This window comes from Nicotiana tabacum, chromosome 22 (assembly GCF_000715075.1).
Source record: "Nicotiana tabacum cultivar K326 chromosome 22, ASM71507v2, whole genome shotgun sequence".
NCBI classification, from domain to species: Eukaryota; Viridiplantae; Streptophyta; class Magnoliopsida; order Solanales; family Solanaceae; genus Nicotiana; species Nicotiana tabacum.
This window is the reverse complement of record NC_134101.1, coordinates 226,390,700-226,405,460: the sequence shown is the minus strand read 5'-3', so window position 1 is coordinate 226,405,460 and position 14,761 is coordinate 226,390,700. Positions and strand designations below refer to the sequence as shown.

At 40.7% G+C, this 14,761-nt stretch overlaps 1 protein-coding gene across 1 annotated transcript; it reads right to left on the bottom strand.

The window, feature by feature from the left end:
* Positions 1-3,676: 3,676 nt before the first annotated feature.
* Positions 3,677-5,686, bottom strand: LOC142176303 (uncharacterized). Its single transcript, XM_075243431.1, has 2 exons — positions 4,499-5,686; positions 3,677-4,399 (listed from the first exon to the last, which is right to left on the bottom strand). The coding sequence occupies exons 1-2, from the start codon at positions 5,684-5,686 to the stop codon at positions 3,677-3,679; spliced, it is 1,911 nt and encodes a 636-aa protein (XP_075099532.1).
* Positions 5,687-14,761: the final 9,075 nt, after the last annotated feature.

Here is a 14,761-nt window from a genome sequence, read left to right as displayed (position 1 = left end):
GCAAAAACATCGTCAGAGCAAGTTCAAACATAGTATCTTTTTACTGCATCTGCATTCACGGTTGTGTCGGGATCTTTTCCTTCAATATCACCTAGATATAATGCTCCCCTGGGCAATATCTTCCTGATGATGTATGGACCTTTCCAATTAGGAGCAAATTTTCCTTTCGCTTCCTGGTGATGTGGAAGAATGTGCCTTAACACCAGTTGACCTACTTCAAAATTCCTGCGTCGCACTTTCTTGTTGTAAGAATGAGCCATTCTTTGTTGGTACAATTGCCCGTGACAAACCGCAGCCATTCACTTTTCATCGATCAGCGTTAACTGTTCCAAACGGGTTTTGACCCACTCACTGTCTTCAATTTCAGCTTCAACAATGATCCGGAGAGAAGGGATTTCTACCTCTGCCGGTATTACAGCCTCGGTCCCGTAAACCAACAAGTATGGGGTTGCCCCTACTGAGGTGCGTACTGTAGTGCGATATCCCAGCAGGGCGAAAGGTAACTGCTCATACCATTGTCTGGAACTCTGGGTTGTCTTCCTCAAAATCTTTTTGATGTTTTTGTTCGCTGCTTCAACAGCGCCGTTGGCTTTGGGCCGATAAGGAGTGGAATTCCTATGCGTTATTTTGAATTGTTCACACACATCCTCCATCAAATGACTATTCAGGTTTGCTGCATTATCTGTGATTATAGTTGCAGGAATACCGAAACGACAGATAAGATTTGAATGTATGAAATCCACCACGGCTTTCTTAGTGACTGATTTGAGAGTGACAGCCTCGACCCATTTTGTGAAGTAGTCGATAGCGACCAATATGAATCTGTGTCCATTTGAAGCTTTGGGCTCAATCGGACCAATGACATCCATACCCCAGGCAACAAATGGCCAAGGTGCAGACATGGGATGCAGTTCTGTGGGAGGTGCGTGAATCAGATCTCCATGCACCTGACACTGATGACACTTTCGAACGAAGCTGAAACAGTCCTTTTCCATGGTCATCCAATAATATCCGGCCCGCAAGATTTTCTTTGCCAAAACGTACCCGTTCATATGAGGTCCACACACCCCTGCATGTACTTCATGCATGATCCTGCCTGCTTCTTCGGCGTCAACACATCTTAATAAGTTGAGATCAGGGGTTCTTTTATACAATATCTCACCGCTCAAAAAGAATCCACTTGCATGCCGCCTAATAGTTCTCTTCTGATCTCCAGTAGCATGTTCAGGGTATTCTTGTGTTTTCAAGAACCTCTTAACATCCTGGTACCATGGCTGGATAATTGGTCCTGCCTCGATGGCGTTGCAGTAACCATGTCTTTCCCTGATTTGGATTTCCAAGGGATCGATGTGGGCATTGCCTGGATAAGGTAACATTGAAGCTAAAGTGGCAAGTGCATCGGCTAATTCATTGTGATATCGCGGGATATACCTGAACTTTACTGATCTGAACCGCTTGCTGAGATCCTCTACGTGCTGCCGGTAAGGAATAAGCTTGACATCTCGAGTTTCTCATTCACCCTGGGCTTGCCGGATAATCAAATCAGAATCCCCCATAATCAACAAATCCCCAACATCTTGATCAATAGCCATATTCATGCCCATGATGCAGGCTTCATATTCAGCTGTATTGTTCGTGCAAAAGAAACGAAGCCTAGCTGTAGCCGGATAATGTTGACCAGTAGGTGAGATCAAGATTGCCCCTATTCCTACACCTTTGGCATTTACGGCCCCATCAAAGAACATCTTCCAAACGTGAGCATTTTCCGAGACCACTTCTATGGTATTTATTTCTTCATCTGGAAAATAAATACTCAATGGCTGGTATTCCTCATCAACCGGATTTTCGGCCAAATGATCTGCTAATGCCTGGGCTTTCATTGCCGTACGGGTGACATAGACTATGTCAAATTCAGTAAGCAAGATTTGCCACTTGGCCAGTCTTCCAGTAGGCATTGGTTTCTGAAATATATACTTCAAAGGATCCAGCCTGCTTATGAGGTAAGTAGTGTGAGTTTGAAGATAATGTCTCAATTTTTGGGCAACCCACGTTAAAGTACAACACGTTCTTTCCAGTAGAGTGTACTTGGCCTCGTAGCCGGTAAATTTCTTGCTCAAGTAGTAGATTGCCTGTTCCTTCTTTCCGGTTAGGTCATGTTGCCCGAGGACGCAACCGAAAGAATTTTCCAAGACTGTCAGATACAAGAACATGGGTCTCTCTGGCTCTGGCAGGACCAAAACTGGGGGATTTAAAAGATATTCTTTGATCTTGTCAAAAGCTTCTTGACATTCAGCCATCCATTTGATCACTGCATCCTTCCTTAATAGCTTAAATATGGGCTCACACGTGCTAGTTAGCTGGGCAATGAATCGACTGATATAGTTTAACCTGCCCAACAGACTCATCACGTCTTTCTTCGTTCTTGGGGGAGGTAGATCTCTGATAGATTTTATCTTTGTTGGATCTAACTCTATACCTCTCTTGCTTACTATGAAACCCAAAAGCTTGCCTGATGGGACTCCGAAGGCGCATTTGGCCGGGTTCAGCTTCAAGTCGTACTTTCTCAGTCTCTCGAAGAATTTCCTCAAGTCTTGGATATGATTGTCTCGAGTCCTGGACTTGATTATCACATCATCTACATACACCTCTATTTCTTGATGCATCATGTCATGAAAAATGGCAGTCATGGCTCCCATGTAAGTTGCCCCAGCATTCTTCAGACCGAATGGCATAACCCGGTAACAGTAAGTGCCCCATGGTGTAGTGAATGCAGTCTTCTCAGCGTCTTCTTCTCCATCAACACCTGATGATATCCAGCGTAACAATCTACGAAAGACTGGATCTCATGTTTGGCGCAATTATCAACAAGGATGTGGATGTTGGGCAATGGGAAATTGTCTTTGGGACTCGCTCTGTTCAAATCTCAATAATCCACACAGACCCGAGTCTTCCCATCTTTTTTCGGCACTGGAACTACATTCGCTAACCACGTGGTGTACTGGATTACCCGAATTACTCCCGATTTCAGCTGCTTGGTGATTTCTTCTTTAATCTTGTCACTGATATCAGTTTTGAACTTTCTTTGCTTTTGTTGAACTGGAGGACAATTAGGGTGAATTGGCAATTTATGCACCACTAGATCAACGCTTAATCTTGGCATGCCATCATATGACCAAGCAAACACATCTTTAAATTCAACAGGGAGTTGAACTATCGCGTCTCGCATTTTCTCGTCCGTGTGAATGCTTATTTTGGTCTCTCGGATTTCCTCAGGAGTTCCCAAATTAACTGGTTCGGTGTCATTCAGATTCGGCTTAGGTTTGTTCTCAAAGTGTTCCAATTCTCGATTTATTTCCTTAAAAGCCTCTTCTTCGTCGTATTCCATTTCTTGGTTCATTATTTCACAGTTAGACCATATGTTTGGATCCGGGCATGAAGTCCGCAAGCATGTCATATTATTTAAAGCCGCATTATTAGAACTGAAAGAAATAAAACAGAAAAAAATAAAAGAAATCAGAGAGAATAAATAAGATAAAAGATGAAATATTTATTTCATTTCATTGAATTTTGAAGATAATAGGGTCTACATCAGAATTTAAGGACAGGAAACTAAAAGGAAATCATTCGAGTTACACCCCAAAATAACCCGTGATGCAAAAAAGGTGGCAAGACTGGTCTACCAGGATTCCCGCTTGATCGGAAACGGAGTAGCCTTCCAGTTTTGCAATTTGGCATTGGGCCCCATGTAAAGCACCTCAGTGGTGCTCGAGCCTTCTCCTGGCTGAACCATATGGGTTTCGTACAATATTTGCCTCATAACCTCACAGATATCTTCAATTTCCTCGGTCGTGAAGGTCTCATCCTCTCTTTCTTCATTGTACTTGGGTTTGACGAATGTTCTGTAAATATGGGGAATTGGCTGAGATAATACCCAACCATTGTTCTTCCGTTGGTTTGCCCACATTACGTCAGCTTTTTCGGCGTAAAAACCAACACCGAAGAACTTTTCGGCGGCAGGTAATGTGATAGGTTCGGTGATACCTTGCAATGATGCCCCGAGTCCCTTTCCCAGTTTATAACCATGCCTGATCATTTCCTTGGCAACCATAACTGACACTTTTGAGAGAAAAGGTTGAGGGTAGGGGCTTCCTTCTTCGCATTGGTCTGCGACTACAACCTCGAAAACTTGATAGACTATGTGTTCACTACCCTCCTTAGCTTCGAGGCATGGAACCGACGGGTCTCGATAAAATGAATGCTCATCCTCTCCGTGGACTATAATCTCTTGATTTTCATGTACAAATTTTACCATCTGGTGGAGAGTAGAAGGTATGGCTTCCGTCGCATGAATCCAGGCCCTTCCTAGAAGGAAATTGTAAGAAGTATCCATATCTAGGACCTGAAAGGTCACCTCAAAATCCACAGGTCCAATAGTCAAAATCAAATCGATCTCGCCTAGGGTGTCCCTTTTGATGCCGTCAAAGGCACGAACACATACGCTGTTTGGCCTGATCCTCCCTGTCTCGATCTCCATTCTTTGTAGAGTCGAAAGGGGACAGATATCCACTCCGGACCCGCCATCCAGCATGACCCTCTTCACATAGTACCCTTCACATTTAACTGTTAGGTGGAGGGCCTTGTTGTGAGCGGCCCCTTCCGGGGGCAGATCATTTTTGCTGAAGGAAATTTGATTGATCATGAAAAATCTTTCTGCCATCCTCTCTAGCTGTTCCACGGTAGTTTCAATTGGGACGTAAGCTTCGTTGAGGGTCTTGATCAACACTTTTTGATGCTCAGTTGAATTCATCAGTAGAGGCCACAACGAGACCTGAGCGGGAGAGTTTCGGAGTTGATCGATTATCTCGTAGTCCGTAGTTTTCATTTTCCTGAAAAACTCTTCCGCTTCCTCGGCGCTAACCGGTTTCTTGAGTGGGAAACGCTTCTTTGTAGAATCATTCAACTCCTCCAGGTTGAGGTATTTCTCAGTTGGGTTAGTTTCATTCACTTCTCCCAGGATTTCTTTTCCTTTGTAGGTTACTACCGCCTTGTTATAATTCCATGGGACGGTAGTAGGATCTGTCATGGGCCTCTGCGGCGCGCGTCCAATAATCACGGGCTCATTCAGCCTTGGTGAAATTATTGGCCCCCGTTCCGCATAGGTCCCTTTGGGCACATATATCTTAGATCCTTTGTTCAGCTCAAACCTTCTTGGAGGGCTCAATGTCACTTGTCCTTTCTTCGAACCTCGGGGGACATAAAGGACAGTATCTTTCGAGGGTACTACATCAATTTTTGTTTCCACTGCTTTTTCTGTGTTTTGAGGGGGGTTTTTACTCTTCTTGTCCACCTTTTCTTGCTTTGCATACATCTTGGGCTCTTTCTCAATGTCGGCGATTGCAATGATGGCTTTCAAGACAGGATCAAACTCTTTATCTTCGCAGATCATCCCAATAATTGGTCCATTATTGTGAGCCGGTAACGGATTGTTGGTCACATTAGGAATGTCTTCGTCCTTTAACACTATTCGCCTTTGTTCTATAAGGTTTTCAACAACCCTTTTCAAAGTCCAACAGCTCTCAGTATCATGTCCTTCCACTCCAGAATGATAGGCACATCGGGCACCAGGTTGGTAAGAGGGTGACTCTGGGTTTTGCCTATTTGGGGGTACGGGTTGTAACAAACCCATTTGGACCAATTTGGGGAAAATGTTGGAATATGATTCACCAATAGGTGTGAAGTCCATTTTCCTGGGCGGCTCTCGAGTGCGGGCGTTGTAGGGGAGATTATTTTGTGAAGGTCGGGGATTATACTGAGCTTGGTGAGGAGGTAGATTTCTTGGAAATTGAGCTCGATTTTGGTGAAATTGTTGTTGTGGACTAATATATGGTTGTGCATTCATTACTGTGTAGGGCTGAAGGTTCATAGCATAGGCCGCATCTTGATGGGGGTAGTAGTGTTGCGGGGGTTTTTCAGAGAAATAAAATCTAGACGGATGGGGTTTTCTTATACTCGAAGTTGCCATTGTTGCTTCTTCCTTCTTCTTTCGGTTTGCTCCTCCTCCAGACCCGCCTTGGATTGCTTGGGAGGTGGCCCTTATAGCAGACTGACTCAAGATTCGTCCTGTTTTTAAACCATTTTCCACCATTTCACCGATTTTGATGGCTTCAGCAAACGACTTTCCCATTGCAGACATCATGTTTTGATAATAATCAGTCTCTTGAGCTTGAAGGAAAACGCTGACCATTTCTGTTTCATCCATGGGAGGTTTGACTCTGGATGCTTGTTCGCGCCATTTGACAGCATATTCTCGGAAGCTCTCCGAAGGCTTCTTCTTTAGATTTGACAATGAATTCCTGTCGGAGGCAATGTCGATGTTATATTGAAATTGCCTGACAAAATCCCTAGCCAAGTCGTCCCAAATGTGCCAACGAGATACTTCCTGATCCGTATACCATTCAGAAGCAATGCCAGTCAAAGTTTCTCTAAAGTAAGCCATAAGAAGTTCTTCTTTTCCGCCCGCTCCCCGCAACTGGTTGCAGTACCTTTTGAGGTGGGCTATGGGGTCCCCATGCCCGTCATATTTCTCAAACTTTGGGGTTTTGAAACCCAAGGGCAGATGTACGTGTGGGAACATGCACAGGTCAGCGTAAGATACGCTTTTTTGCCCGCTCAGACCCTGTATATTTTTGAGAGTTTGCTACATGCTTCTCATTTTTCTGGTTCATTTCCTCTTGTTCAGGCGTTTTCTCGGCTTTCTCCTGTCCTGCGATAAACTCGTACCGAGACGGCTGAGGGTAAGCATTGGTAGTGAACTGACTAGGTTCCAATGGAAGAGGTGGTGCTTGAAATGTGAAGGATGATGAATCGAAGTTAGGCCTGGGTAAGACAGGTTGTGCCGTGGATGAACAAGGTGGAGCAGTGAATATGTTTGAAACCGCTCCGGCAGCTAACACCTGGGGGCGAGACTCAGAAGGTGTTCCAGTAAAGTAGGTTGAGATGGTAGGAAATCCCAATGGGGTATTTGGATAATTTGTGGGGATGTTGGAGGTCCCACTTGCCCTAGGAAAAAGCTCAGGGAATCCAGGGATCGCACTTGGTGGCTCTTTTCCATTGGCCCAGGCGTCCCACATTTCCATCATGCGGAGACGCAAAATCCTATTTTCCTCGACAGTTGCTGACTCAGAGGTTGGGATGACTGAGATTGAACTTTCCTCTGAAATAGGAATCGTTGGCAGAGGAATTTCTGAAGACATTTCGACACTTCCCTTTGACCTTGTGAAATATGTATGAGCAGTTCCTCTTGATTTAGCGAAGGGTGGATGAACGTTTCCTTTTGATCTCGTGAAGTATGTATGAGAGGCCAGATTACCACAACCAAACCACTTTTCTAGGAACCTGAACTTATCAGCAAACATGACGGTTAGTGTAAAACAAATAACAGACAGGTAATCTCACATTGGTGTGTGATGCACCTATACAGTCAGGGGAGTTTCTACATGCTTGCAACAAAGACATGTGTCATTCCGGCTTCTCCTTAGGCTTTTCTTTTATTTATCACCATTTTCTTTCTTTGCTTTTTGATTTTATTTTATTATTTGCAGTTAAAAATGTGACCGGATCCGATGAGGATTGCCTACGTATCACGATGCCGCGTGAATCAGATCTTGCGTAGTTCGGAATAGAGGAGTGTAAAAGAAGCACATATTTTATTACTTGAAGCAATCTATTACAACCAACATTTGAAAAAGGGGAAAATAAACAAACCTTGAAAACAAATGCAGACTCAAACAAACTAATGCACCCTGATGCAAAAAGACGGACAGAAGATGCTAAGATACAGACTCGACCTATGAATACATCAAGGTTTCGAGAATTGGCGCCCGCAGGGCATCGTTCGGCCTCGCCGCGGTCTTAGGTGTGAGATCCCTTTCAAGTTGTTCCAGCTCATGCATGGTTTTCTTGACATACACCATCACTGCCGAGAGAACGGTAATGGTGGTCATGTTTTCACACCGTAGACATCTTCTGATGATGGCATGGGCAATGGTCCTGATCTTATACCTGGTTCGCCTCTTCTCTTTGAGTAAGTGCTCTATTTGATCATTACGGGCTGTCATAACCCGAGAATCCTGGAGGCATTGATTTTGCCACTGCCGAATTTCTACTTCCATCTGGGCTAAAAGCTTGCGGCAATGTCTATTTTCAACTTCTAGGGTTCGGGTTTGCTCAAACGCTCTGTCCATCTTTTCCTTCAAATTGGCAATGGTTCGCTCGTGATCCCTTTCCAACTGCTGTAAGTGCCGATTACGTTTTTCTGTCCTTCTTGCCCAGTGTGCCTCGAGCCCCGCTATGGTATTTTCTGACTCAGTCCGGCGCTCCCCAATTTCCGTCCTTAGAGCTTTTATCAATTGTTCATCCGATCGGCTCCTTTGTTGGTTATCAGCATCTAACCTCATTTGTTTTATCCGAGCCTTGAGCATCTCGTTTTCCTGAGCCAACCTGTTCTTTTCTCCCAGATCGGTAGCAACTTGCACGTTGTGCTCATATTTTAGACCTTCCACTTGTTGCTTCAACTTGTTGATTTCGGTACGATAACCTCTTTCTTTTGCCAACCAATCCCACTGCTTTTGCGATGACTCGGCGAAATTTAAGATGTGGGGTCTTTTAGCCGGCCTTTCGTGTTCGAGTTCTCTTCTGTACCATGCAAGGTAACCTGGCGCCATTTCACTTTTGGCCCGATCCTGCACACAAGTATCTGCTTTCAAATATTGACATTCATTCCAGATCTGGCGGATTTTTGCTTCAGGAAATTGTCCGTCAGGGCTTATCTCAATTGTTTGAGCACTAAGATCTTCCTCGTGTGGCACTATCTGATATCTTCCGAGTTGTCTCAAGACTCGGCAGGGCGCGTAAGGTTGAATGCTCTTAAGTCCCATCAGTAGGAAATGAGTTCTAGTTGCTGGCATATACATGATCTCATCAACATGCAACCATCCCAGTGTCCACTGTATTTGGCTGGCAGTAAGAGCTTGAAAGAATGAAGTCCATGCCATAACTCCTTTGGGTAGACTGATCTCTTTGGTTCTTGTGTAAAACTCTTCTATGCAAGTCTTCTCCGAAGAAACATGGCTCAAAAATTCGGAATGATGGCAGAGATGTTCAGTCATCCATATTTGTAGAAGCAAGTTACAACCTTCGAAGAAATTCCCTCCGGCTTTGCAGGCTGTGAGAGCTCGAAAGATATCGGATACCACCATAGGCGCGAGAGTACTGTCTTGAGTGAGCAAAGTACTGACGACCCCGGATATTTTCAAATCAATATTCCCATCTTTCCTCGGAAATACCAGAAGGCCCAAAAATGTTATCATGAAAGCCACCCGTCTGTGCTTATCCCACTTCTGACGACTTCCTTTGCTGCATAGCTTGTTAATCGGATTGTTGAATCCTCCTACATGACCATACCTGTCGTATATGAAGCATGGATTACAGAAACCGGCGGCCAAGTATGGGTTATGGACCGTCCTGGGTATTTTTAGTGAGTCTAGAAATCGATGCACCGTGACAGCTCTTGGGGCGACCAGGTATCTTTACCTTAATGGAAGTTCAGCATTTCCGATGTACCCAGCCATTTCTTCCAGAGTTGGGGTGAGTTCAAAATCGGAGAAGTGGAAAACATTGTGTGCTGGGTCCCAGTAAGTGACCAAAGCTCTTATGATATCTCCCCGAGGCTGGATTTCCAGTAAACCCGTGAGACCTTTCAGATATTTCTTGACTTCATCTTGTCCTTCAAGACCTAGATCATTCCACCATAGCCGTAATTTGACAGGGATTATAGTCATTATCGAAAAGTGCTCATTTTGCATTGTGCTCATCCTGCACATTTATTAAGGTGATTATGCCAATGAAAAACTTTTATTAGACTCAAAAAATAAAACTAACTATTTTTTTTTTTAAAAAAAAAATTTTGTTTTCAAAATAATGGACTCGGTTTTCAAATGCGGCCTTTTAGTACTTCGGGAACGAAGATTTTAAGGCTGCGAGGATCAACCGGTCAAAAATAAAAACGATGACCAAAGATGACCGTTTATGCAATGTCAGCCTTCCGCCGTCCCTTTCGGGAACATTCGGCTGTTTTTGACAACAAAAACATCACTTGATTTTTTTTTAGAATGGTGACACGACATTGGGAACATGGCTTCACAGAGCCTCGGGGACGAGGATTCCAAGGGTGTCAAGCAAATTGGTCAAAGTTCAAAATGACAAAAATGGCCGTTTGTGCAAAGTCAGCCTTCTGGCGTCCCTTTCGGGAATATTCGGCTATTCTTGACAAAACAGCATCACCCTACTCATTTATGATGAAGTTAAAAAAAAAATTCTGACATTTTGGCTATTTCTGAAAAAAGGGGAGGTTGGACCCGATGAGGGTTGCCTACGTATCTCACACCCTGTGAGAATCAAACCGGCGTAGTTCGGTTAATCAGGCGTAGAGTACAAATAAACTAAACCCCTTCTGACTACAATCTTTTAAAGGAGAAAAAAAAGTATTTTTCTGGAATTTTTTTTATTTATACTTCGTTTTTTTTAAAGGAAATATTTATGAATTTTAAACTTCTTTTCACCCTTTTTTTTAATTTCGAAAAATCTCTTTTTTTTAAAACGGAACAAATACCCCTCTTTTTTTTTTGAGTTTTGATTTTTCTCCCCTTTTTTTTACTTTTAAATAAATACCCGTTTTTGGATTTTGAAAGTGATTAAAAGGAATTTTTTTTTATTGTTTTTTTATATATATAAATCAAACTAAAAGACAAATTTTGTTTTCACCTTTTGTTTTTTTTTTAGAAAATTCCGGTGAGGTTTTGACACTACTTGGACATTGATTTTATCTTTTCCAAAATAAGTAATTATCTCCCTACGCTGCTATTTTTTCTTTCCCTTTTTTTGGATTTTTTTTAGAAACCGGTCAGCACGCAGATCTGAAGCAAATAAATGCGCCAACAAACGGGATGCAGGAGGATGGTCTTTTCATTTCAGGTTGCCTGTCCTAGACGGACCCAACCCCTGTGTTGAGTCCCCTACGTCAAATGCAACATGATGCAAATAAGCGTTCCTACTAGGGATCCGGCATGAGGTTTCGTTATACTAGGTTTATAACCTGGGTATATGTTCTAGACTGTGTACCCGAGCGGACAACTCGAGTCGAGGAGGGGGCTACGTACCGGGGACCCGCGAGATCGTCCGGCTTTGTAACTTGTCCGGCCTCTTTCTTATTTCAGGTATTGACACTAACAGAATGGGGAGTCTCGACCAGCGAGCTTCTCCCCGGAGGTAAGAAGAGAAGGGTTTCGGCACAGTTTATATACAGTTCAGATGATATCAAAGCGGTAAAAGACAACATTTAGCACGTTATACCAAAAACATGTAATAAAGATCAGATAATAAAGCCAAATATAACAATTATTCTAAGCTCGAATTCTTGAACCCTGAACCAAAGGTTCTGGGTTCGAATATCCCCAGCAGAGTCGCCAGAGCTGTCACACCTCATTTTTGCGCGCCCGCCCCGAAGGGTTGAATGCGCGAGGGAGTTTTTCCAATTTAAGTGACAATATTCGAAATGGGATTATTTATTTAATTCAGAGTCGCCACTTGGGAAAGGTTTGGCTTTTGGTGTCCCAAGTCACCGGTTTATCTTGAATCCCAAATCGAGGAAAATATTCGACTTTCCAAATGAAGTCTGCGAACCAGAAATTCTAAGTAAGGAATTCTGTTGACCCGAGGGAAGGTGTTAGGCACCCTCGAATCCCGTGGTTCTAGCACGGTCGCTTAAATTGTTATAATGGCTAGATATATGATTTATTACATGTTATTACTTATGTGCTTTCATTAAGTTTAAAACCGCTTTTATTATTATTTATTTTTTATGGAATTGCAACATTGTAAAAATGCATTTCGAACCATGTCACAATCAATGCGCCCATGGTTGTTAATACATTCCGACTCCGTTGAGATTTGGATTTGGGTCACATAAATGCGCACCCGAATTTAAGAAGGTAAGATTATTAAAATGCACGCCTGAAGCAATTATTGTATTATTATTTCTGGGTAAGGCCGTGGAATTTTGCTAAACGGCTCATCCCGAAGTCTAAGTAATTTTAATTAAATATTTATCGAGGGCCCCGCAATTTGTGTGTTTTATTTGGCGAGGCTCATCTCATTTATTTTTATCAGGATAATCCTAAAGTGCCTACATTTTCTATTAAAATTGTCTCTACAAAAATGAAAGAGAAAAGGTCTTAATTTATTTACATGCTTGAGTTATTATAGTTGAGTTTCGAATATGATTCGTAAATTCTGAAAAAATGATACAAGCAAGGCAGTCCGTTGCCAATACGAGCACAGGCTCACGTATTACTACCTAATTATATTATACTAGGCATGTTCTCAGTTTGTCAAATTAAAAAAAAAACTTGGCAATCTAATTTTAATCCTAAAACAATTACATGCTGGAATTAACCAATATTATTTAACTAAATAATTTTTTTACAAGTTTCGAAATGGTCTATTCATTTGATTTTTAACTTAGACGGAGTTACTACACCATTTATTTATTTACTTGGCAATCTAATTTTAATCTAAAACAATTATATGCTGGAATTAACCAATATTATTAAACTAAACAATTTTCTTACAACTTCCGAAATGGTCTATTCGTTTGATTTTTAACTTAGACGGAGTTACTACACCATTTATTTATTTTTAAGCAATATATAGATAGTTCATCCGTTAAGCTATCGTTGGATGTTCCACTATATATACATTAAATAGCTACATGATTCCGATTTTTGTAAGCTAAATAATTTATATATACAAATAAAATTAAGAATATAATTCAAAATAAATTTAGAACTTCAATTCTTTATTTTTCGTATTCATGCTTCCTGTTTCAGTTTACAATAATCAGCGTGTCAGTTGTGTACCTGATATTGGAAGCAAAAGAAAAGTGAGAGATCAGCAGAAATTCAGTAGCATACAACAACAGCAATCCCAACAACTAGTAACAACCAGCGACGAGAAACTTAGTGACAGATTTTAAAATCAAGACAAAATCCGGAAACAACAACAACCAACGGACAGAAGCAAAGGGAAACTTTTCAGATTTTTGAAAGACTAGTTAGTGTTTAACCCTTAATTTCTCAATCCGTATTTCAGAATATTTGGACTATATATCAGGTGTATATTCTTCTTCTTTTGAATTTCCAGAATGTTTTTCTTTTTGTTTTTCTAAAATCTTAGTATTTTTTTTTTCAGAATTTTCTCTCTTAAATTTTTTTCTCCCCCCAAAATCTGATTCAAGACCTCTCTATATATTCCCCAACCAATAAAGTTTTTAATCAATTAAAATCAACCCATTTTCTCTACCAAACCCATTATCTTCCCACTCATCCCCATTACATTAAATAAATATATCACACCACCCCATGATATTTTGTCCCCCATGCCTAAAATAAATAAATACAAGATTCCCCCCACTAATTTTTGTCTTGTCCCCCCTTTATATTAAATAACCATATCACAACCCATCCCATTTCATTTGTCCCCCATGCTTCAAATAAACAATTACAAAATGTACAATTCCTAAACTACCCCTCCGACCTTATTACAAATTACTATTTTACCCCCGAACGTACTACAAATTACCAAACTACCCCATCAGCTATAACACATTAATTAATCAAACTTAACCAAAATATAGACAATATGATTAATTTCTAACAATGTTCAAACAACAAATTTCATGAACATGATTTCTTCAACATTTTAACAACAAACCACATGAACATGATTTCAACAACATTTCAACAACAAATCACATGAACACAAATTGAACAACAAAGAACAACTAAAATTTGATTGAACAATATTTTAGCAACAAACAATCCTATTTTCGGATTCAATAACAACAACAAACAAGTATATTTAGATTTATAAATTCAATAATATTGAACTTAAAATCAACTACTCTAACAACATTACAACAACAATTCCTATATTAAACTTAAACAAGATTATGAGACAAATTCAAGAAATAATCATAAATGATAGACAAGAAATCAAACTATACAAAATTCGGATTCAAGATCATCCAAACAAAGTATGAACATGAATGAATCTATTTTAACACAACAAACATGACGGATTAAAACAATTAAATCAATATATTTCCTTTAACACAACTAAATTCTTTTTAGACAAATAACAAGATCGATGATTAAACAATTATGAACTTAAGCTTGAACTTAACAATATTAACAATTTCTAACAATACATAAACACATGAAACAAATTGAAGAAATAGTTAATTAAATTTCAATTTGAATCTAAAAAACATCAAACTAACAAATATTCACTTAAACAATAATACAAACATGAAATGAATATGAAAACAACTAATTAAACTTCTATTTTGAAATCTGAAAATTAATTTTAACAAAGCACATGAACATGAACAAACTAGAAAAATAATTTCAACGATGAATAACGAACAAAACAAGAATTGAATTCTTTAACGATTTTGGATCCGGAAAATATCAAACAAAAATATGGACAAAAATAAACTTAGAACAACTAACCGATTCAAAACAACGACGAAGAAACGAAGAAGACGAAGGAGCAACAACGTTTGGTTGTAGCAGAAGTCACAACAATGGAGGACAAAGAAGCAGCAGCACAGCGAAGGAGACGACGTGAAGCAGCAGCAGTCCGA

What these genes read in the sequence shown, in the direction of transcription:
- LOC142176303 (XM_075243431.1), bottom strand. Translation starts at nt 5,686, where the DNA reads ATGGGTTTGTTACAACCCGTACCCCCAAATAGGCAAAACCCAGAGTCA. An exon ending in GGAGGATCAGGCCAAACAGC is followed by an intron (nt 4,400 to 4,498) that starts GTATGTGTTCGT and finishes GTGACCTTTCAG; the next exon opens with GTCCTAGATATGGATACTTC.